General features: G+C 36.2%; 1 protein-coding gene across 9 annotated transcripts in view; it reads right to left on the bottom strand.

The window, feature by feature from the left end:
* Positions 1-26,315, bottom strand: part of Csnk1g3 (casein kinase 1 gamma 3) — a 115,243-nt gene that overhangs the window by 17,842 nt on the left and 71,086 nt on the right. For 3 of the 9 annotated variants that reach the window (XM_076856682.1, XM_076856684.1, XM_076856691.1), the window contains 5 exons: positions 16,621-16,706; positions 16,416-16,500; positions 14,387-14,535; positions 12,945-13,040; positions 3,164-3,259 (listed from right to left, as the gene is read on the bottom strand). In XM_076856682.1, coding sequence (XP_076712797.1) covers positions 3,164-3,259; positions 12,945-13,040; positions 14,387-14,535; positions 16,416-16,500; positions 16,621-16,706 — 512 coding nt within the window. The remainder of the gene's footprint in view (positions 1-3,163; positions 3,260-12,944; positions 13,041-14,386; positions 14,536-16,415; positions 16,501-16,620; positions 16,707-26,315) is intronic. The other 6 variants (XM_076856683.1, XM_076856685.1, XM_076856686.1 and 3 more) reach the window with 3 other exon arrangements.

Genomic DNA, 26,315 nt, shown 5'->3' with positions numbered 1-26,315 from the left:
GAGCAATATCTAGCACCTAGTAATCATTTATAGAGATTTTTTTGTGAATAAGGATTAAAAAAAAACTGAATGTGATAAGTCTGTTTCTCAGCCATATTCATTACCAATGATTCTAAGAGGGAACACAGGTGGAATAGTCAATTGATTTTGTTTTGTTTTCCAAAACACACACAGACCAAGAATAGATTTAAAATAAAATCTTCATATATTTGAACATTATTCTTTAGTTTCTTTAGTAGGTACATTTCAAAGTTATAGTTGTGAATTAATATGATTTCACTAAGAAAACAGAATTACCAAAAAAAAAAATTCCATTTGACCAAGCTCTTTTGACTGTGCCTCTCTATACTTCCCAGAGATGCATAAAAATACGAGTCAAGTTTCTTACACTTTGTAAAAACAATAGATTCTACTCATCTACTACTAATTCCCAGTCTCCATGCTAAATACTTTTTAAAATTATATTTTACCAATAAAACCATGAGATAGATGTAAATGTATTATTAACATCCTCTTTTTACTGATAAATAATTTGAGACACAAAATTTGAACCCAATCTGACTCCAGTCACTGTGCTTATAAGCACAATGTCATCAATCTGTCAACTTGCATGCCTGGTCTGTTATATAATTCTGGAACGGCAGGGATTTCAAGTTTAGACTCTGCTCCTCAGTTTCTATTAAAACACATCTGAAATAACAAATATCTGCAGAACTTTCTGTAGGTCAAAAACTGTGAGAGATTTCACCCTCCATGTTAACACTAAACAGCCGGGAATACTTTACAGTGCTGCATTGACAATGATCAGTTCTATGGAATAAGTGCAGTGGTCAGAGAAGAAAGTCACAGATTCAGAATGGCTCATTTCATTTCATGCTGTACCTGCTTCTGAGTATCTTGAATCTGCATCACATTTCATTACCAAGTAGCCACCTATTTTTTTTATTGAAATGTCTTTTTTGACAAACAATAAAATATGTCTTTAATATTTATTGAGAACACTTTCTTAAATGTCATATAAGGCCATTGTATTTCTAGAAAAGTCAATCCCTGAATCTTTGTTCAACAGGTAATTTAATGACCATGAAGAATCTCAAAACGAATTTCTTTCATACTTTTTACTAGCAAAAAGTTTTTGGGTGCTGGGAAGTGAAGCTTGGTGATAGAGTGTTTGCCTAGCATGTGTAAAGCCTTGGATTTGATTCCCAGCACAGAAAAAAAATCTTTATCTCTTCCCTTTAGTAGACAACAGAGTGGCAAAATACATTGTTTCCCTTTCTGCCTTCATCCATGATCAACAATAATATTCAACTGTAGCAATCATATTAGTTTAGATTTTAGAAACTTTTTTCCTCTTATTATTAGTTTTAATTTATAATTTTACTAGCCCAAGTATCATATTATAACATTCCAAATAATTCTAAAAATATGAAGGATATAAATTAAAAAATGAATTCAGTATTTTTGCATTGGGATAATACGCAGGTATTATGCTACTTAGGGTATTAGTAAATTTTTATTAACTTCTTTAATGTCTATTATATAAGGTCAGTATAATAATATAAAATATATTCATGAAGTCAATGAAAATAGTATATAATTTCTTGTTTTATTTATATGTCTTATGTATTACTTTAATTCTAATAAGTAAATTGATCAGTTACTGAATATTAGGATGAGGTCAGATGGAGTCTCTATAAGCAGACAAGTTTTAGAGAGAAATGAGTAGAAACAAGAAAAGTACATTGGAAAAAAAACATGAAGTATGAGCCATAATCAAATTCATTCACCCTTAGATAGTACAAATGGATACAATGAGCCATCTTTGGGAATCATATAGGAGTAAGAAGAAGCTAAGAAAATAAATTTGCAATAACAATACAAAAACAGCAGAAAAGATTTCTAACAGTGCCTTAATTATTGCAGATTTTCCTGAACAATGAGTAAAACACTTGCTATAATATAGACACATGAACTTAGAAATGTGCAAACATATATAGAAACTTACTGGATGCAGTTTTTGTATGTAAATTAAATATAATTTGTTCAATTAGCTTTTCCAGTGATATGAATTGAGGATGTTGAAAAGTTTTACAATTCAAGCTTGCTTGTCTCTCTGAGTTTTTCACTCTAGACTTTTTTAGAAGTATTCAAATACTTCTATGCAATATTGAAAATTCTACACACTACAAAATTCTATAAAAAATAGTTGGTTACATTATTTAAATAAAATTAGCTCTAAAACATGAGTGCTTATAAAATTTAATCATCAAATTATTTTTAGAATTTAAGTAAAGAATAAAATTTGGAGTATAAATTCAACTGATTAAATACATATTAAGAAAAACACAAAATTGATAAACTATAAAGGAAAATTATTCAAGTAGAAATATATCAATAAAAAATAAAAATAGACTTTAAAATGAAATGGATTGAGATAACAAGTGTTGTTTAAATATTCTTTAAGCCAGCATTTAGAATACCTTAAAACAACATTTTAAAAGACATATGACTCCACTGTCTTTTCCTATTTCTACAATGCACATAAATAATTAAAATTTAGAGGTCATGGGAGGGCAGACTACAGTCGCTGTTCTTAAGTGTATAAAAAAGGGAGAAAAGGAATAAATCATAAATAAAAATTTTTTATCTAAATACAAACAAAATATCCCATTATAAAAATCAGGATCATATTTATTTGACTAGTTAATCACCAAGTATATTCTGATACAAGGATTTTAAAAAGTTCGATATCTAAAAATTAAGTTTGAAGGAGGTAAAATCAATGAATGGGAAAGATATAAAAATGTTCTATTACTTAAAACATTAAGAATTAGCTAATTATTGAAAAATCAAGTTTAACACATATTTCAAGTAATATAGTTCATTTTTCTAATTTGTTATGAGTATGTCTTAAATATTATTGCATGTATTTGCAAAAAATGAATAAAGGCAAAAATCTTACTATCCCTGGTGGTCTTTCCACACTATGTTAATTTGTTGTTTTCTATTCTTTTTGGTTAAATAACAAAGGAAAAGAATTATTAATAGAATTCAGCAACAAGCTTCCCATTAGGATATGAAATCATGCCACGAGTTCCAAAAAAAAGGGTTAGTTGTATAAATTTGGGGAATAATCACTCATGCAAAAATCAGAAAATACCTGTACCGAGCCACCATGTCTGTCTGCTGCAAGGTGAGCTCTCAAATGGTGGGGATTTGCCTGCTGGGAGTCCCAAGCTGCCCTGTGGTCTGCCGACTGCCATTTATTTAATGCATGTGGCATGCATGGAAGAAGAAAAACCCAATATGTTAAACATCTCATCCTCATAATATATAAAGCAAATGCACAAAAGGAAATTCAAAATACTATTTTGAATCAGGTGCAGTTACCTTTGCACATGGAATGTGGAGAGATTTTTGCTAAATTGTGTAATGATCAATAAAATAAAATAAAACCATAATATTTTAGCAGTAAGAGGACTTTGGGGTCAAAGACTCTATCCTCTAACTTTATAAATAAATTTTAATAACCAAGGAAGTAAAAACGGCATGCCCAAGAAAGCATTCCAAATAAATTAGAAGTACAACAAAAGGCCATCCAGTATACTTCCTTAGAGTAGAAGTCCATATTGGTTTTCTCATGAGCAGTTATTTTTAATAATGTAAAAAATAGTTCTTAAAATATAAAAAATAGTTCTGTAATTAAGGTCCTGGAAAATTTTTTCCTCTTGCTTAGTAGTCTATTTCTGATTGTATGAATGATAAGAAAAAACAGAAAGTTACTTAAAAAATGAGGATAACTATATAAAATGCTATGAGAATATAACAAAATGCTTTTTTTAAAAAACTGACAAATCTACATATATAAATCCTCTTGCTTTTTTTCATCTTATTTTTTTTAATCTGGTTCACATCAAAGAGCCTACTTCTATGAAACAGGCCAAAAGTTCTCAACGTTTTTAGATCCCCTTGCAAATATGCCAATAACCACAGTCCAGTAACAACCTGCTAGTAGAATTAAAAGTAATTTTTTAATAGGGGTCAATATTTTTATTTCAGGAAAATGTATACAGTCCTGGAATAAGGAGGGACAAGAATACAAAATTTTAGTCCTTACATGTTTGGTTCTGCATTAGTTACTTTGTATGTGCCATCATATTTTGAGATGGATAATATCATCTCCATTTTACAGATGAAGATATTAAACACTGAACACTTTGAAGGTCACAAAACTAACAAGGAGTACATCAGGGATGGCAACTTAGTGCCTACTGCTTTTTCAAAAACTCTACCTAGCTTCTTATCACAATTACATACATTTTAAAGTCTTCAGTGCACTTTTCTTTTTCACCCAAAGTTAGGAGAACCTTCCCACAAAGTACAAAGTATAACATACTAGAAGAAAGAACCACAAGCAAAAGGGTGACCAAAGCAACCATTGGGGTAGAGATGTTAAATTCAAGTAGAATAAATAAATGCGCAGGCACTCAACTTCCTAAATTAAATTATATAATACAAAAATTACTCCATGGCATTAAGTATGTCATCAAAACAATTTATGATGGTTCTATAATGTCCTTTCATTAAACCCTCTAAATTCATAACCAAAATTAAACAGATTCTAATTTTATTTTGAAACAAATTAAATGAAGTCAAATCTAAACAATACGAAAAAATGAAAATGATACTAAAAATTTAGACAAATATCTAGGGTAACAGGCAAAATTATGGGGGTCATAGAATTCTCTAAAAATGTAATAAAAAGTTATACGCCCTTTACTCAGAATAAACAACTACATATACCTAACACTTTATATACAATTGTAAAATCCTAAAGATTTACTAAAAATTCCATATGCATAATCTGCATTTTATATATACATATATAACCTCCCTACATGTAATGCAATGAGGACTGCACATATATAGTTGCCACCCTCAGTGAGCTTATAATTTAACAAATAAGCCATGTCTGAAATATGTAGAAAGCTAGCATTATAAAATATTTAAATTATAATTTAATTCAATAGTAAACAAAGAGTTTCACTTATTATAATACCAAAGAGTTCAAGGGAGAAATTTAGAGAATAATTAATTATTGAAAGTCTTCCAACTACACTCAAGAAACTGTAGTTCAGAAAACATAAACTCTAAGTCTCAACTTCTGAGCCATTTCTTTCTATTATGGTTTTTAATAAAAGTTACTGTCCTTTAATTTTCATCTCATTTTAACCCTCACTTGAACTTGATGGGATAAAAGATGTAAATGTAAAAAAGTACAACACACTATCTTTCTCTAAAAAGGTCTGTAAGTTTCTAAATCCTTTTTTCTCAAAGTGAGAGCAAAACTTTTAAACAAAGATAGCTTTAATATACCTTCCATTTAAAAAAAAATGAAAAACATTGCTCAAAAATTTCAAAGGCTTTCCATTTCCTTAACCAACAAATGTAAATTCCTCATTCTCAATCAATACTCCATGCCTTTGTCAAACTTATTCTCTGCTGCAAACTGGACTCTTTTGGGGCTGGGGTTATAGCTCGGTGGTACAGCGCTTACCTAGTACATGTGAGGCACTGGGTTCAATCCTCATCACCTCATAAAAATAAAGATATTGTGTCCATCTATAACTAAAAATATAAAATAAAATAAAAAAACTTGACGGGGCTGGGGCTGAGTGGCAGAGTGCTTGCCTGGCACATGTGGGGAACTGGGTTTGATCTTTAGCACCACATACAAGAATAAGCAAATAAAAAGGCATGCTGTCCATCTACAACTACAAAAATTAAATAAATAAATAAATAAAAACTGGACTGTTTGCTATTCTTCAAATTCTATAATTCTATATTTTTAAATTTCTGTTTTTTAAACTGTTAACTCACCTCAAAAGGCCTTTATTCTATTCCATTATTTGCCTTTAACAATTCCATTCATTTTCAGGTCCATCTCAAAAGCCACCCTTTCCATAAGGATTTTTATAAGATACCCACATATTCACATACCCCTCCATGGAACTTTATTAATAGGTTTCAAACAATATAGCTTATTCCTCTTTGAAATGAAGTTATTTGTGCATTTATTGCAATAATCATGATAACAGTAATACCAGTCACAAAAGTTGAGATTTACTAAAAGCATATGATAGGAATTAACATTCATTATTTCCATTTTATAGAGGAGGATATTGAGGCTTTGAGAGATTTTATCAGGATCAAGTCACATTTTGGTCTGTTATCAGAGATTGAATGAGCTCATAACTAAATACTGCTCTAAGGGTCACTTGTTACATCATTTTTAAAGTTTTAAATTTTTTTCATATTTGTATTGGTAAATTATAATACATCATTTCTTATAGACTAAACTGTCTTCTTTACCTCTGCATTTCTAAAGAAATAAGGAGGCCCAAACCAGCCTGGGAGGCACCCTGGCTCACAGTAGGCCCAAGTCCCACCCTTCCATCTGTGGGGCAGACACCCACCAGAGCCTATCCTCAGCACAGGACCGCCTCTTCCTACCAGCATACTACCACGGGAGCCCAGGACCAGCCCAGAGCACCCACATTATCCCACTCAGGACCCAGGCTCACAGTAGGCCTGGTCTACTCCTCCACCCATGGGACAGCCAGCCACTGAAGCCCATCCTCTGCTACGGGTCTATCCCTTCCGACCAGTAGATTACGTGGGATGTCAAGCCCAGCAGCCCAGATCCACCCACCTGTGTGGGGTCCAGGCTCACAGTAGGCCTGGGTCCACCCCTCCATTGGCAGGCACCCTCCAGAGCTCAGTCTCCAGCACAGAACCACCTCTTCCAACCAGCAGACTACCCCAGGAGCCCAGGCCTGGCCCAGATCTGTCCACAACAGCTTGCTCAGCATTCAGGTCCAGGGTAGGTCCGAGTTCACCCCTCACCCACCTTGGAGCCTAAGCCTAACCCACTTCCATCTTAGGATACTGCAGTCACCGCCATAGCCTTCCCCATGCAGTAGCCCATAACTTTTTGACAACAGACAGGGCCTAAAAGCAGCTGTATCTCAGAGCAGGCATCCCAAAGGGAGTGTGAGGCCCACCCTTTCAGCCCCATCTCTATAAGACATTGCTTCCATCTTGGGGCACCTTAACTATTATCTCAAGTTACCTCGGCTATTGCCACCACCACCTTTAGATGCACACATTGAGGGACATCAGCAGGGTCTAGCAGCTCAATATCAAGGTGAGGTACAGACAATCTGCACAGGTACTACAAGAATATAGGGAAGAAACTGTAATATCTCAGATCCACACTGCAAGAAAGGAAGACACATAGATAACATGAAAAAACAAGGGAGGAAAGTGCCCCAAACAAACTAGACACTATAATAACAGAACCCATGGACAGCGAAGTTGATGAAATGCCAGAGAAGGAATTCAGAAGGTTCATAATTAAAATGATCAGTGAATTAAAGAATGATCACTCCAACATAGAGATAAGAGAGCAAATACAGGTAGCAAAAGATTACTTCAAGAGAGAGATAGACACTCTGGAAAAAAAAAAACAGTCAGAAATCCTTGAAATGAAGGATACAATAAATCAAATAAAAAAACTCAATAGAAAGCACAACCAACAAACTAGATCACTTGGAAGAAAGAACGTCAGATAATGAAGACAAAGTATATAATATGAAAAATAAAGTTGATCACATAGTGAAGATAGTAAGAAACCATGAACAGAACATCCAAGAATGAAGGGACAGCATCAAAAACCCAAATATAAGAGTTATTGGGATAGAGGAAGGCACAGAGTTTCAAACCAAAGGAATGTACAATCTCTTCAATGAAATAATATCAGAAAATTTCCCAAGCATGAAGAACGAATTGGAAAACCAAATACTAGAGGATCATAAGACACCAAATGTACAAAATTACAACAGATCTACACCAAGGCACATTATAATGAAAATGCCTAGCATACAGCATAAGGAGAGAATCTTAAAAAATGCAAAAGAGAGGAATCAGATCACATATAGGGGAAGATCAATTCGTATCTCAGAAGATTTTTCAACCTAGACCTTCAAAGCCAGGAGATTGTGGAACAACATATACCAAACTCTGAAAGAAAATGGATGCCAACCAAGAATCTTATATCCAGCAAAACTAAGTTTTAGATTTGATGATGAAATAAAAACCTTCCACAATAAACAAAAGTTAGAAGAATTTACAATTAGAAAGCTGGCACTAAAGAACATCCTCAGTAAAATATTCCAAGAAGAGGAAATGAAAAACAACAATGAAAATCAGTAGAGGGAGGGATTACACTAAAGAAAATCTAACCAGAGGAGAAACGAAGTCACATTAAATAAGAAAAATAAATAAAAATGGCTGGTAATACAAATCATGTCTCAATAAGAATCCTGAATGTTAATGTCCTAAACTCACCAATCAAAAGACATAGCCTAGCAGATTGGATCAAAAAAAAAAAAAAAAAAAAAAGACCCAACAATACGCTACCTCCAAGAGACTCATCTCATAGAAATAGACATTCACAGACTGAAGGTAAAGAGTTGGGTAAAATCATACCACTCAACACGGACTTCAGAAGGAAGCAGGGCTTTCCATCCTCATATTAAATAAAGCTGACTTCAAACTAAAGTCAATCAAAAAGGATAAAGAAGGACACTATATACTACTCCAAGGAACCATACACCAACAAGACTTAACAATTATAAATACATATATACCCGAAACAATGGAGCATCTATGTTCATCAAACAAACTCTTCTCAAGTTCAAGAGTCAAATAGACCACAACATAATAATTTTGGGTGATTTTAACACACCTCTTTCATCACTAGATAGATCTTCCAAACAAACGCTGAACAAAGAAACTACAGAACTCAATAAAACAATCAATAACTTAGATTTAACTGACATATATAGACTATTTCATCCTTCAACGAGAGAATACACTTTCTTCTCAGTAGCACATGGATCCTTCTCTAAAATAGACCATATAATATGCCGCAAAGAAACTCTTAGCAAATATAAAAAAGTAGAGATACTACCCTGCATTCTATCAGACTATAATGGAATGAAATTAGAAGTCAATGATAAAATAAGAAATCCACTCCAACACCTGAAGTCTAAATAATATGCTACTGAATGAACAATGGGTTACAGAAGACATCAAGAAGGAAATTAAAAAATTAATTTTAGAGGTGAATGAGAACACAGATACAACATATCGAAATCTGGTCACTATGAAAAGCAGTTCTAAGAGGAAAATTCATTGCATGGAGTACATTCCTTAAAAGAAGAAAAAAATCAACAAATAAATGACTTAACATTACAGCTCAAAGCCCTAGAAAAATAACAACAAACCAACACCAAAAGCAGCAGAAGACAGGAAATAATTAAAATCAGAGATGAAATTGAAACAAAAGAAACAACTGAAAAAAATTGACAGAACAAAAAGTTGGTTCTTTGAAAAAATAAATAAAATTGACAGACCCTTAGCCATGCTAACAAAGGGGAGAGATAAAACTCAAATCACTAACATACATGATGAAAAAGGAAATATCACAGCACACACACTATAGAAATACAGAAGATAACTAGAAATTATTGAAAACTTGTACTCCAATAAAATAGAAAATGCCAAAGACATCAACAAATTTTCTAGAGTCATATAATTTGCTCAAATTGAATCAGGATGATATATACAAGTTAAACAGATCAATTTCAAGTAACGAAATAGCAGATGCCATCAAAAGTCTAACAACCAAGAAAAGTCCAGAACCAGACAGATACACAGCCGAGTTCTACAAGACCTTTAAAGAAAAACTAATACCAATACTTTCCAATTTATTTCAGGAAATAGAAAAAGAGGCAGCATTTCAAAACTCATTCTATAAGGCCAATATCACTCTATTCCAAAACCAGGCAAAGACACATAAAAAAAGAAAAGAAAAGAAAAAAAGAAAACTTCAGACCAATATCTCTAATGAACATAGATAAAAAATTCTCAAATTCTGACAAATCGAATACAAAAACATATCAAAAAGATTGTGCACTACGATCAGTGGGACTCATCCCAGAGATGCAAGGTTGGTTCAACATATGGAAATCAGTAAATGTAATTCATCATATCAATACACTTAAAGATAAGAATCATATGATCATCCCAATAGATGCAGAAAAAGCACTTGACAAAATACAGCACCCCTTTATGTTCAAAACACTACAAAAACTAGGGATAACAGAAACATATCTCAACATCATAAAGGATATCTATGCTAAGCCCCACGGCAACATCATGGCCTGGTTGATGTTGGCAGTCCCTCTAAAAACTAGAACAAGATAGGGATGCCCTCTATCACCACTTCTATTTAACATAGTTCCTGAAACACTGGCCAGAGGAATTAGACAGACAAAAGAAAAAGGGATACACATAGGAAAAGAAGAACTCAAATTAGCACTATTTGCTGATGTTGTGATTCTATACCTAGAAGATCCTAAAAGTTCCACCAGAAAACTTCTAGAACTAGTAAATGAATTCAGCAAAGTAGCAGGATATAAAATCAACACCCATAAATCAAAGCCATTTCTGTTTATCAGTGACAAATCCTCAGAAAGGGAAACAAGGAAAACTACCCCATTTACAATAGCCTCAAAAAAAAAAAAAAACTTGGGAATCAACTTAATGAAAGAGATGAAAGATCTATATAATAAAAATTACAGAACCCAAAGAGTCAAAGAAGACCTCAGAAGATGAAAATATCTACCTTAATCTTGGATAGGCAGAATTAATATTATCAAATGACCATACTTCCAAAAGCACTACACAGATTTAATACAATTCTATCAAAATCAATGACATTCTTCATAGAAATGGAAAAAGCAATCATGAAATTCATCTGAAAAAACAAGATATCCAGAATAGCTAAAGCAATCCTTAGCAGGAAGAGTGAAGCACGTGGCATCACTATACCACACCTATATTACAGAGCAATAGTAACAAAAACAGCATGGTATTGGCACCAAAACAGACTGGTAGACCAATGGTACAGAATAGAGGACACAGAGACTAACCCACAAAATTACAATTTTCTTATATTAGACAAAGGTGCCAAAAACATGCATTGGAAAAAAGATAGTCTCTTCAACAAATGGTGCTGGGAAAACTGGAAATCCATATGCAACAAAATGAAATTAAACCCATATCTCTCACCGGGCACAAAACTCAACTCAAAATAGATCAAGGACTTAGGAATAAAACCAGAGACCCTGTGTCTAATAGGATAAAAAGCAGGCCCTAATCTCCATCATGGGGGATTAGGCCCCAACTTCCTTAATAAGACTCCTTTGGCACAAGAATTAAAATCAAGAATCAATAAATGGGATGGGGCTGGGGTTGTGGCTCAGCAATAGAGTGCTCGCCTGGCATGCATGACGCACTGGGTTTGATCCTCAGCACCACATAAAAATTTAAAAAAAAATAAAGATATTGTGTCCATCTAAAATTTAAAAATAAATATTAAACAATAAATAATTAAATGGGATGGACTCAAACTAAAAAGTTTCTTTCAGCAAAAGAAATAATCTGTGAGGTAAAGAGAGACCTTACATCTTGGGAGCCAATCTCTACCCCTCACACATCAGATAAATAGAGACTAATCTCTAGGGTATATAAAGAACTCAAAAAGTTAAACACCAAAAAAACAAATAACCCAATCAACAACGGGACAAGGACCTGAACAGACACTTCTCAGAAGAGGATATACAATCAATCAACAAATATATGAAAAAATGTTCATCATCACTAGCAATTAGAGAAATGCAAATCAAAACCAATCTAAGATTTCATCTTATTCCACTCAGAACGGCAACTATTATGAAGACAAAAAACAATAAATGTTGGCGAGGATGTGGGGGAAAAGGTACACTCATATACTGCTAGTGGGACTGCAAACTGAGACAGCCAATATGGAAAGCAGTATGGAGATTTCTTGGAAAATTGGGAATGCAACCACCATTTGACCCAGCTGTCCCTCTCCTCGGTCTATACCCAAAGGACTTAAAAACAGCATACTACAGGAACACAGCCACATCAATGTTTATACCAGAACAATTCACAATAGCTAAACTGTGGAACCAACCTAGATGCCCTTCAATAAGTGAATGGATTAAAAAAATGTGGCATATATACAACAATGGAATATTACTCAGCAACAAAAGAGAATAAAACCATGGCATTTGCAGGTAAATTGATGGAGTTAGAGAAGATAATGCTAAGTGAAGTTAGCCAATCCCAAAAAACCAAATACCAAATGTTTTCTCTGATATAAGGAGGCTGATTCATAGTGGGGTAGGGAGATGGAGCATGGGAGAAATAGACAAACTCTAGATAGGGCAGAGGGGTTGGAGGCGAAGGGAGTGGGCATGAGGTTAGAAATGATGGTGGAATGTGATGATCATCATTATCCAAAGTACATGTATGAAGACACAAATTGGTGTGAATATACTTTATATATAACCAGAGATATGAAAATTGTGCTGTGTATGTGTAATAAGAATTGTAATGCATTCCACTGTCATATATAAATTTAAAAAATTTATTTTAAAAAATAAGAAAAAAATGCTTTAAACAGCAGAAACTCAGTGAATAATTTATTGAACTAAACTACAGTTAGAAAGATCAAATGGTATTATAATCCATTCCCATAAGATACCAAAAATTTCTATACTAATAAAGTATCAAATATGGCTCAAAATTATATTAAATTTGTACCATTAATCAGGAATTTACAATTAAGCATTTTAATATTATTATTAAATTAATACTGAAAACTAGGAAAAATAATTTATCAACCTTCAATGTTTATATGTATAATGTTTTATCTATTGGAGAAAAAGTATGCATTTCAATGTTGAAACAAATTAAGATAAGTATAACTAAAAAGGGCATCAAACCTGATTTTTGGATTGTTGCATCTTATCTCTGTGTTGATGTGCTTCTCGGTTTGATGACAGAGCAGGATCTTGCTGAACTGCTCCCACTGGAGTAGGCTACAACATAATAACAAATGGTATTGATATAGACTACTTAAGAAATCTCTTTTAAAATTGTTTCTTTAGCCACTTAAAAGGATCAAGAAAAAAATCAAAGGGAATGTTTTATAAAACATTCAACAATAAGATTCTTTTAAATGTCTAAAAGCACACTGTATTATTTAAATAAGTACTATTTAAAAATTTTTTAAAATATTTAAATGCAGAGCTGGGGTTGTGGCTCAGTGGTAAAGCACTTGCCTAGCATGTGTGAAGCACTGAGTTCAATCCTCAGTGCCACACACACAAAAATAAAATATAGGTATTCATGTTCATCTGCAGCCAAAAAAAAATAAAATATATGGGCTTCTTAAAATATTAATTTTGGGGGACTGGGGATATGGCTCAAGTAGTAGCGTGCTCGTCTGTCATGTGTGAGGCACTGGGTTCAATCCTCAGCACCACATAAAAATAAAATAAAGATATTGTGTCCACCTAAAATATAAAAAATAAATATTTTTAAAATATTAATTTATATAAAATATATATTGCATTAAATATAAATATATTTTATATTAAAATATTAATTTTTATATCCACAAAAGACCTTCAAGGGGTTGAGGTTGTAGCTCAGTTGCTTGCATGTAGCTCAGAGTGCTTGCCTAGCATGTGTAAGGCACTGGTTCAATCCTCAGTATCACATAAAAATAAATAAATAAAATAAAGGTATTCTGTTTATCTACAACTAAATAAACATATCTTTTAAAAAAAGTACTTCTAATGATGTCATAACTTTTAGGTTACTTTTTTAACAAAAATGAAAAATTATTTTAATGCATAAACAGAATAAATTATTTTAATAAAATTAAAGGAATAATTTTTTTTAAATAAAACTAACAAAATCACTTATTTTCAATGTTTGAAATTTTTCAAAAGCTCTCAAATTTCAATGTATTACACAGTAAGCTAATCATGAAAATATATTATACAAAAAAGTATATCTGAATCTGGGAGCAGTGACACATGCCTATAATTCCACCAACTCAGGAGACTAAGGCAGGAGGATCACAAATTTGAGGCCAGCCTTGGCAAGTTCAAAGCCTGCCTGAGCAACTAAGCCAGACGGTGACTCAGAAAATGAAAAGGGCTGGGGATATATAGCTCAGTGGTAAAGTACCTCTGGGTTCAATCCCTAGTACTGAAGGAATAACATAATGTCACCTAAGAAATGTCCCAAAATGGGAAACAAAATGAATCCTCTTTAAAAATTACTTTTTCTCAACTCTTCTAAACTGAAGGATCCGCACTGCTGTTAAAAAGAAAATAAATACTATAAATAATGTTTTACTATATACCATACTCACCAACTGTTTACCAATCCAGTCATATTCATAATCAAACATATATCCTTTTCGATCAAACAAGTCAGTAAAAAGCTTTCTTAGGTAGTCATAATCTGGCTTTTCAAAAAAATCTAACCTTCTTACATAACGAAGATATGTTGCCATTTCTTCTAGAAAAGAAAAAAACATATTCCGACTACATTTTTATAAAACATTCAACAATAAGATTCTTTTAAATGTCTAAAAGCACACTGTATTGTAAAAACATGAAAAATGTAGCAAATTATATTTCAATTTAAAATTTTCTGAGTTTAATGACAACAAAATTAAAAAGGGAGAAGAAGAAAGGAAATAAGGACAAAAGATAAGTGAGAAGTTTAACCACTATTTTTGCTTCATTTTATTAGCAAAGATAAATGTTCTACTTTATAATATTTTTGATAGAAATCTTGAGCCATAGATGCTAAATTAGCAGCTTAATAATGCATAATTATTTAATCTTTATATAGCATCATACTTAGCATCAATTTAAACATTTATTTTAAACATTGGTGGGAACTTACTTATATGAAAGCATTTGCACCAGATTGCTGGATTTCCTTTAGAATCAGTGACATACACAAATTGATCAATAGGGGATTCAAATTCCTAAGCTTGGCTATGAGTGGTATTTTAACCAACTGAGCTAAAAAGGCTAAAAAACACCTCAAATATAAAACACAAGAGCAGAGTATAAGTCTTCACTTAATTTCTGGTCAAATGAGCACAATTATTCAATTATATACAAATCTCAGCATGTCAACATAAATCCCAAATGTATTAGGTACACACTTTTTTAAAGCTCATATATTCCAGGAGGAAAAGAAGTGGGAAGGAAGACATACAAAGCAACAGGCAAAATGGTGAGTAAATAGTAAAAATTAGTATCACCTCTCAGAGTACAGAAAGTGACTATAGAGACGATGGGATATCAATTTTCTCCTACCTCTGACATGGAGACCTAGCTGCTTTTCTGCTACAATTCACAGGCAGTCAGTAAAAGAATGCTACACATCCCAGCCCAACAGGCAACAATAGTGGTGCCAGGTGACATTCATCATACAGTGACTCTCACTCTTCCACTTTCTGGCTAATCACTTAGCTGAATTACTTAATTACCTCCATTTTCCATTCTGAATTTTATAATGATAGTCAGCCAATCTGCCTACACCTAAACTGCAACAACCAATGTTTACTTAATTTTCCATTTCCATAGGTTACAGCAGGAAAGAAAAAACATAATTGAAGTTTGCTGACAATGAATAATAAGCATGCTTTTAAAAAGGCTCAAATTATATTGAAATTATCACCACAATAATAATCCCAGCATTGTACGGGAGAACCAGTTAATATTGGAGTGAGACAGGAACTCAGTTCTTGTATCTTCAAATTCAGTTCTTTTCACTTAATATTGCTGCACAAATCACAGTAGGTATTTTAGTACATTATTAATAAATTATTCTTATTTCTCAACTGATTTAAAAACTTTGAATTTTTGTTAGTTTAATTAGAGTTGCCATAAATCTACCAGGAAAAACAGTACTTGCATAAATATATACAGCTCTCCAACATAAAATTAGCCTAAAGCTAGTAAACTCAGTAAGATTTTACTGTACTTTGAAAACTAAATCAAGTACTACTTTGAAACTAAAATTTTGAACCTGACACTGAGAACTATGCGACTAACACTGTACACTAAAACTTTATATTTGGCATTGGTTAGCAAGTATTTTTAACTTAATAAAAGTATGCCACTAAAAAATACTACTTCAGCTGGTATTCGTTAATATTATTAATCAAGGAAATTTTCTTCTGTTAATATCATCTTGCAAAAGCAAATACACAAACTGTCCCTGTGGTCCATGCATCAATTGTTGACAACTTTTAAATCACAAATTGCTCACCTTTTTCAAAGCATGAAAAAAATGTATCTATAAACTTTAGCAGCCAAAATGAACCACTTATGGTTTTCTGTGTAGAAACACATTTATCAATTAGCATTATTTATTACCTGGAAAATTTTCACATAACACTTCTATTGGTGTAGCTCGTTTTGTATCTCCAATTTTCTGATATCTCTCTTTTAATGTGTCAGCCTAAAATGGAAAAAAAATGTTAAGAATGTTGTAAATTTCAAATTATTAGGTTAGAAAAACAGACCTTAATATATATATTAATATTTTATAAAACTCAATAAGGAAATATAAAAACATTACCTTTAAGCCTTGCCAAGGAAGACTGCCTCTCAGAAAATACATGAACATATGACCTAAAGCTTCTAAATCATCTCTTCTACTTTGTTCTAAAATAGAAGAGAAAAATAAATTTCACTTTTCTCTATCAGTTAAGGATGCAAGAATGAAGAACTGATTTTTTTTTAATATGTGTAAATTCATTTCCAAAAGTTCAATATATAAATACAAAATACAGATCTAGTACCATGTCTAAGAGGCCTTTACATAAATATTATTGTGTATTTTTAAAATATGCCATTGTAATTTGTTAAATGCTATTGTAGATTTTTTTAGCTGTTTAGGTATGTATTCATGAAAATACAAACCAAGAGAAAAGGGGTTCCATGGTCAAAGAGAGTCATGTTAAAGACTTCAAATGTGACATATTAAAGGTTCTTTAACTTTATTAAATTTATTTTACCCTCCATTTCCTAAACTTACATGAGTTCAAATTTTCCATCCCAATACTATCCATTATTAAACACAATTAGTATTATGTGTAATATATTTGAGGAAACAATTGTGTTTGACCAACATTAACAACTCTTCCACTACAACCAAAACAACACTATTAGAACAAACTGTCATTTTCAAATGGTTGTTTTTGTTTCAGTAACAAAATGTTGGATAGCACATAGCTGAATGATAATCACAGACTGACTTAGATACTTATAGATATTTGCTGATGACATTTCAATGTTTTGTCCCTAAAGTTAAATATTAAAGATTTCTTAATGTTTTAAAAGATTGCTGACAAATAATGAGAGAGAAAAATACTTTGGTGAAGAGATGTTTGCATGCAAAGTATTTTATCCAAATGAATAATCATACTATGTAAGCAATACTAAGCGCTTTCAGAAAAGCACTTTTTCAAGGATGGCTCTGAAGTAAGATCAGAAAAAACATTTTAATTTTTATCATGCACTATCATAACATTCTATATGTGATATCTACAACATCTGCTAAGGTTTAAAGATACATATTTTTGTTATTATTTAATCAATGTCCATCCTCCCACCAGACTACACATTATAAAAGAGCATGTCTCTCTTGCTCATCATTCTCAAAACCAAGTATGATGGCTGGTACATAGCAGGCTCTGGGATTTTAGGTTGAGAATCATAAGAATGAAAAGTCATACAATCAAAAAATATTTCTAAACTCCAGCTGAAAATAAAAATAATCTCTGAAACTTTTCAAAAACTCATGAGAAGGCCTACAGCTGGAGACTGATTCCTTGGGTGTAAAGTGGAGAAATGTGTATTTTTAAAGCTCAGTATGTACATGATTCTAAAGTATAGCCAGATTTGATAACCACTAGAAAAGAGACCCCTTTGACTAAACCATAATTTGCATGATAAGAGTAAAATTGGCTAAATTTCTACACCTGCATAACTACAACCACAATCAAGAAGCATTACTAATACTGTAAATACTCTTTGTTAATCTCCTTCTCAACTACAACCTCCAGCCTCAGGTTACCACTTATCTGCTTTTTTTTTTTTTTTTAATTAATTTTTATTGTAGGCTGTTCAAAACATTACATAGTTCCTGATATATCATATTTCACACTTTGTTTCAAGTGGGATATGCGCTCCCATCTTTACCCCATACACAGATCGCAGAATCACATCAGTCGCACAACCATTGATCTACATATTGCCATTCTGGTGTCTGTTGTATTCTGCTGCCCCTCCTATCCTCTACCATCCCCCCTCCCCCCTCCCCTCCCCTCTTCTCTCTCTACCCCCTCCACTGCAATTCATTTCTCCCCCTTATATTTTTCCTCCTTTCCCCTCACTTCCTCTTGCATGAAACCTTGTATACCCCTGAGGGTCTCCTTCCATTTACATGCAATTTCCCTTCTCTCTCCCCTTCCCTCCCACCTCTCATCCCTGTTTAATGTTAATCTTCCTCTCATGCTCTTTGTCCCTACTCTGTTCTTAGCTACTCTCCTTATATCAAAGAAGACATTTGGCATCTGTTTTTAAGGGATTGGCTAGCTTCACTTAGCATAATCTGCTCTAATGCCATCCATTTCCCTCCAAATTCTATGATTTTGTCATTTCTTAATGCAGAGTAATACTCCATTGTGTATAAATGCCACATTTTTTTTATCCATTCGTCTATTGAAGGGCATCTAGGTTGGTTCCACAGTCTTGCTATTGTGAATTGTGCTGCTATGAACATGGATGTAGCAGTGTCCCTATAGTGTGCTCTTTTTAGGTCTTTAGGGAATAGACCGAGTAGGGGAATAGCTGGATCAAATGGTGGTTCCATTCCGAGCTTTCCAAGAAATCTCCATACTGCTTTCCAAATTGGCCTCACCAATTTGCAGTCCCACCAGCAATGTACAAGAGTACCCTTTTCCCCACATCCTCGCCAGCACTTGTTGCTATTTGACTTCCTAATGGCTGCCAATCTTACTGGAGTGAGATGGTATCTTAGGGTGGTTTTGATTTGCATTTCTCTGACTGCTAGAGATGGTGAGCATTTTTTCATATACTTGTTGATTGACTGTATGTCCTCCTCTGAGAAATTTCTGTTCAGGTCCTTGGCCCATTTGTTGATTGGGTTATTCGTTATCTCATTGTCTAATTTTTTTAGTTCTTTGTATATTCTGGATATTAGGGCTCTGTCTGAAGTGTGAGGAGTAAAGATTTGTTCCCAGGACGTAGGCTCCCTATTTACCTCTCTTATTGTTTCTTTTGCTGAGAAAAAACTTTTTAGTTTGAGTAAGTCCCATTTGTTGATCCTAGTTATTAACTGTTGTGCTATGGGTGTCCTATTGAGGAATTTGGAGCCCGACCCCACAGTATGTAGATCATAGCCAACTTTTTCTTCTATCAGACGCCATGTCTCTGATTTGATATCAAGTTCCTTGATCCACTTTGAGTTAACTTTTGTGCATGGCGAGAGAAAGGGATTCAGTTTCATTTTGTTGCAAATGGATTTCCAGTTTTCCCAACACCATTTGTTGAAGATGCTATCCTTCTTCCATTGCATGCTTTTAGCCCCTTTATCGAATATAAGATAGTTGTAGTTTTGTGGATTGGTTTCTGTGTCCTCTATTCTGTACCATTGGTCCACCCGCCTGTTTTGGTACCAGTACCATGCTGTTTTTGTTACTATTGCTCTGTAGTATAGTTTGAAGTCTGGTATAGCTATACCGCCTGATTCACACTTCCTGCGTAGCATTGTTTTTGCTATTCTGGGTCTTTTATTTTTCCATATGAATTTCATGATTGCTTTCTCTATTTCTACAAGAAATGCCGTTGGGATTTTGATTGGCATTGCATTAAACCTATAGAGAACTTTTGGTAATATCGCCATTTTGATGATGTTACTTCTACCTATCCATGAACAGGGTATATTTTTCCATCTTCTAAGATCTTCTTCTATTTCTCTCTTTAGGGTTCTGTAGTTTTCATTGTATAAGTCTTTCACCTCTTTTGTTAGGTTGATTCCCAAGTATTTTATTTTTTTTGAGGATATTGTGAATGGGGTGGTTGTCCTCATTTCCATTTCAGAGGATTTGTCGCTGATATACAGGAATGCCTTTGATTTATGCGTGTTGATTTTATAGCCTGCCACTTTGCTGAATTCATTTATTAGCTCTAATAGTTTCTTTGTAGACCCTTTTGGGTCTGCTAGGTATAGAATCATGTCATCTGCAAATAGTGATAATTTGAGTTCTTCTTTTCCTATTTTTATGCCTTTAATTTCTTTCGTCTGTCTAATTGCTCTGGCCAGTGATTCGAGAACTATGTTGAACAGAAGTGGTGAGAGAGGGCATCCCTGTCTTGTTCCAGATTTTAGAGGGAATGCCTTCAGTTTTTCTCCATTCAGAATGATGCTAGCCTGAGGCTTGGCATAGATTGCTTTTACAATATTGAGGTATGTTCCTGTCATCCCTATTTTTTCTAGAGTTTTGAACATAAAGGGATGCTGTACTTTGTCGAATGCTTTTTCCGCATCTATCGAGATGATCATATGGTTCTTATTTTTAAGCCTATTGATGTGGTGAATAACATTTATTGATTTCCATATATTGAACCATCCTTGCATCCCAGGGATAAATCCTACCTGATCATGGTGCACAATTTTTTTGATATGTTTTTGTATCCGGTTCGCCAGAAGTTTATTGAGGATTTTTGCATCTAGGTTCATTAGAGATATTGGTCTGTAGTTTTCTTTCTTTGAAGTGTCTTTGTCTGGTTTAGGAATCAGGGTGATGTTAGCCTCATAGAATGAATTTGGAAGTTCTCCCTCTTTTTCTATTTCCTGAAATAGCTTGAAAAGTATTGGTATTAGTTCCTCTTTAAAGGTTTTGTAAAACTCTGCTGTATACCCATCCGGTCCTGGGCTTTTCTTAGTTGGTAGTCTTTTGATGGTATCTTCTATTTCCTCAATTGATATTGGTCTGTTTAGGTTGTCAATATCCTCCTGACTCAATCTGGGCAAATCATATGACTTAAGAAATTTTTCGATGCCTTCACTATCTTCTATTTTATTGGAGTATAAGGATTCAAAATAGTTTCTGATAATCTTCTGTATTTCTGAAGTGTCTGTTGTGATATTGCCTTTTTCATCCCGTATGCTGGTAATTTGAGTTCTCTCTCTTCTTCTCTTCGTTAGCGTGGCTAAGGGTCTGTCGATTTTATTTATTTTTTCAAAGAACCAACTTTTAGTTTTGTCAATTTTTTCAATTTTTTCTTTCATTTCGATTTCATTAATTTCAGCTCTGATTTTAATTATTTCTTGTCTTCTACTTCTTTTGCTGTTGTTTTGCTCTTCTTTTTCTAGGATTTTGAGTTGAAGTATTAGATCATTTATTTGTTGGTTTTTTCTTTTTCTAAGGAATGAACTCCAAGCAATAAATTTTCCTCTTAGAACTGCTTTCAATTTGTCCCATAGATTCCGATATGTTGTGTCTGTGTTTTCATTTATCTCTAAGAATTTTTTAATTTCCTCCTTGATGTGTTCTATAACCCATTGATCATTCAGTAACCTATTGTTCATTCTCCAAGTGATGCATGATTTTTCCTTACTTCTTTTATCATTAATTTTCAATTTCATTCCATTATGGTCAGATAAGATGCATGGTATTATCTCTACTCCTTTATATTGTCTAAGAGTTGCCCTGTGACATAATATATGATCTATTTTTGAGAAGGATCCATGTGCTGCTGAGAAAAAAGTGTAACTGCTTGATGTTGGGTGGTATATTCTATATATGTCAATTAAGTCTAGGTTATTAATTGTGTTATTGAGCTCTATAGTTTCCTTATTCAACTTTTGTTTGGAAGATCTGTCCAGTGGTGAGAGAGGTGTGTTGAAGTCTCCCATGATTATTGTATGGTGGTCTATTAGACTCTTGAACTTGAGAAGAGTTTGTTTGATGAACATAGCTGCACCATTGTTTGGGGCATATATATTTATGATTGTTATGTCTTGTTGGTGTATGGTTCCCTTGAGAAGTATGTAGTGTCCCTCTTCATCCCTTTTGATTAACTTTGGCTTGAAATCTATTTTATTTGATATGAGTATGGACACTCCTGCTTGTTTCCGAAGTCCATATGAGTGATATGAATTTTCCCAACCTTTCACCTTCAGTCTATGTATGTCTTTTCCTATCAAATGCGTCTCCTGAAGGCAGCATATTGTTGGGTCTTGTTTTGTGATCCATTCTACTAGCCTGTGTCTCTTAATTGGTGAGTTTAAGCCATTAACATTTAGGGTTATTATTGAGATATGGGTTGTTCTTCCAGCCATATTTGTTTATTTATGTTACTAAACATGGTTTGTTTTCCTCTTTGATTATCTCCCCCCCTTTACTGTACTACCTCCCGCTGTTGGTTTTCATTGATATTTTCCATTTCCTCTTCCTGTAATATTTTGCCGAGGATGTTTTGAAGAGATGGTTTTCTAGCTGCAAATTCTTTTAACTTTTGTTTATCATGGAAGGTTTTAATTTCATCTTCCATCCTGAAGCTTAATTTCGCGGGATACACGATTCTTGGTTGGAACCCATTTTCTTTCAGTGTTTGAAATATGTTATTCCAGGATCTTCTAGCTTTCAGAGTCTGTGTTGAAAGATCAGCTGTTATCCTGATTGGTTTACCCCTAAATGTAATCTGCTTCCTTTCTCTTGTAGCTTTTAAAATTCTCTCCTTATTCTGTATGTTGGGCATCTTCATTATAATGTGTCTAGGTGTGGATCTCTTATGATTTTGCACATTCGGCGTCCTGTAGGCTTCTAGGATTTGGGATTCTGTCTCGTTCTTCAAGTCTGGGAAGTTTTCTCGTATTATTTCGTTGAATAGATTGCTCATTCCTTTGGTTTGGACCTCAGTACCTTCCTGTATCCCAATGACTCTTAAGTTTGGTCTCTTTATGTTATCCCATATTTCTTGAATGTTCTGCTCATGGTTTCTTAACAGCTTTGCTGAGCTGTCTATGTTCTTCTCCAGTTGAAATACTTTGTCTTCATTGTCTGATGTTCTATCTTCTAAGTGTTCTACTCTGCTGGTAGTATTCTCAATTGAGTTTTTAAGTTGGTTTATTGTTTCCTGCATTTCCAGGATTTCTGTTTGTTTGTTTTTTATAACCTCTATCTCCCTGTATAATTGATCTTTTGCTTCTTGGATTTGTTTATGTAATTTATTGTCAAAGTGGTCGAAGTGGTCTTTCATTGTCTGATTTTGCTGTCTAATGTCTTCCTTGAGACTCCAGATCATCTGAAGCATGTATATCCTGAATTCTTTATCTGACATTCCATCTGCTGCAGATATTACCTCTTCTAAAGTTGAGTTGACCTGCATTGCTTGTGGTCCTTTCTTTCCTTGTCTTTTCATATTGATCGCGTTTCTTTCTGCTTGGTGAAACTGTTGTGTTATTGATTTTCCCCCTATATATTTATATTGCTCTTGTATAGCTGCAAAGTCTCCCTCGCAGGCTTTGGCGGTGGTTCTGCCCCTCCTCCAATTGAGGCAATGTGCCTACCACGCCGGGAGGCCGCTGTGCCTGTACTTTCGATGGGCCTGTTCTTTCGGTGGTCACAGGTCCGCCTACCTTGCAGGCGTGAGCAGCGGCTTTGCCCCTCCGCTGGCCACTAGGCCTGTTCTGTCTGTCGGTTGCAGGTCTGTCTACCTAAAAGGCGCTGGTGGCGGCTCTGCCCCTCCCCCAACCGGGGCGATGTATCTGGCGGGCCACTGGGCCTGTTTTGTCAGTGGTCACGGTTCCGCCTACCTTGCACGTGCGTGGAACAGCTGTGTCCCTCCGAGAGTTGCTGGGCCTAACCTGCCAGTGGGTGGCAAGTGCGCCTACCTTGCAGGCCCGGGGGTGGCTCTGCCGCTCCGCGGGTTGCTGGGCCTGATATGCTGGTGAGACGCAGGTTTGCCTACCTTGCAGGCGCCTGGCGGCTCTGCCCCTCCCCCAACCGGGGCGGGGCGATGTGTCTGGCCGTCCTCTGAGCCTGTTCTGTTGGTGGTCAGGGTACTGCCTACCTAGCAGGCTCGTGGGGCAGCTGTGCCCCTCCGCAGTTTGTTGGGCCTGACCTGCTGGTGTGTGGCAAGTGCGCCTACCTTGCAGGCCCGGGGGTGGCTCTGCCGCTCCGTGGTTGCTGGGCCTGATCTGTTGGTGAGTCGCAGGTCTGTGTAACTTGCAGGCGCCCGGCGGCTCTGCCCCTCCCCCAACTGGGGCGGGGCGATGTGTCTGGCCGGCCTCTGGGCCTGTTCTGTCGGTAGTCAGGGTTCTGCCTACCTAGTAGGCTCGTGGTACAGCTGTGCCCCTCCGCAGTTTGTTGGGCCTGACCTGCCGGTGGGTGGCAAGTGCGCCTATCTTGCAGGCCCAGGGGTGGCTCTGCCGCTCCGCGGTTGCTGGGCCTGATCTGCTGGTGATTCGCAGGTCTGCCTAACTTGCAGGCGCCCGGCGGCTCTGCCCCTCCCCCAACCGGGGCGGGGCGATGTGTCTGGCCGGCCGCTGGGCCTGTTCTGTCGATGGTCAGGGTTCTGCCTACCTAGCAGGCTCGTGGGGCAGCTGTGCCCTTCCGCAGTTTGTTGGGCCTGACCTGCCGGTGGGTGGCAAATGGACCTAGCTTGCAGGCCCAGGGGTGGCTCTGCCGCTCCGCGGTTGCTGGGCCTGATCTGCTGGTGATTCGCAGGTCTGCGTAACTTGCAGGCGCCCGGCGGCTCTGCCCCTCCCCCAATCTGAGCGATGTGTCTGGCAGTCCACTGGGCCTGTTTTGTCGGTGGTCACAGTTCCACCTACCTTGCACACGCGTGGAGCAGCTGTTTCATTAGTGCCTGGGCACACTCTCCTTGTTTGCCTCCCTCAGGCCCTAAGTTTGTAGAGCTTGGGGCTGAGAACCCCCAGCAAATTTGCTTACCTTCTGGTAGCCACGCCCCCGTATCTGATGCAAGAGACCTCAGTTGTCAGCACTGGTGGGAGCGGTAGCCGTGAGTCCCACGCCAAGGCGAGTCGGTGTAAGAGACCTCAGTTGTCAGCACTGGTGGGAGCGGTAGCTGGGAGTCCCGCGCCGCGCGGTTCCTGCCGGCTCCTGTGCCAGCGCCGCCGCGGCTCCCACCGGCTCCCGCGCCGCTGCTGCGGCTCCCGCCGGTTCCGGCCGGCTCCCATGCCGCTGCCCCGGCTGCCGCCGGCTCCCTCGCCGCAGCCGCAGCTGCCGCCGGCTCCCTCGCCGCAGCCGCAGCTGCCGCCGGCTCCCTCGCCGCAGCCGCAGCTGCCGCCGGCTCCCTCGCCGCAGCCGCAGCTGCCGCCGGCTCCCGTGCCGCCCTCGGTCTGGCTATTGCGATCACAGGAGAGCTGGGAGGGGCCCTTAAGTTTTCCCCGCTGATCTATAGCTGAAAGAGCTGTGATCAGTCAAAAAAAAAAAAAAAAACAGAGATGCTGACGTCAGCTCTCCAAGATGGTGGCCGCTGGCTTCCTCTGTGGTCTGACCGATGTGGAGAACCGAATTGGATGGCTTCCTTCTCCGTCTCAAGCCCAGAATTCAGCTCTGAGTACAGTATTTGCACAGCTGGCGGGAGCCTGCAGAATCCGTAGCGCTGTATCTTTGCATTGTTATCTTACCGTCGTTTCCCAGCGAGCGCCGCAGACTCTGGCCGCGGGGCGTTTTGCTGCATACGCAGCGTGACCCTCCGTGCGGACAAATCTCTCGCGTTTGAGCTCCAGTAGCAGGTCCTTATGCAATGGAAATCCTTCCTCTAGGTTTCGGAGCACCCCAATTTTGCTGGAAATTCCTAACAAGCTAGCTTTTATCCATTCTACCTTGTCTTTTTCCTGCTCAGTGACGCAGTACACGGGAGTGCTGCACTCCTTTCGCAGCCATCTCCCCAGGACCACTTATCTGCTTTTGTCATAAATTAGACTTTATTTTTTATAGAGTTTTACATTAATGGAATCATACAGGATAGATTCATGCTTAAATTCTTTCACTCAATATGTTTTCATGAGTCATTCATGGTATTCCATGCTTCATAGTTCTTTACTCCCCACCCCCAAGCCCATTTAATATATTTTTTAAATTTTTATTATTTGTTCTTTTTAGATATATATGACATTAGAGTATATTTTGTCATATTATACACACATGGACTATAAATTATTCTAATTGGGATCCCATTCCTGTGGTTGTACATGATGTGGAGTTTCATTGG

The sequence above is a fragment of the Callospermophilus lateralis genome, chromosome 5, assembly GCF_048772815.1.
Source record: "Callospermophilus lateralis isolate mCalLat2 chromosome 5, mCalLat2.hap1, whole genome shotgun sequence".
NCBI lineage: Eukaryota > Metazoa > Chordata > Mammalia > Rodentia > Sciuridae > Callospermophilus > Callospermophilus lateralis.
Note: the sequence above shows the minus strand (reverse complement) of the source record. Positions and strands in the feature narration are given on the sequence as shown.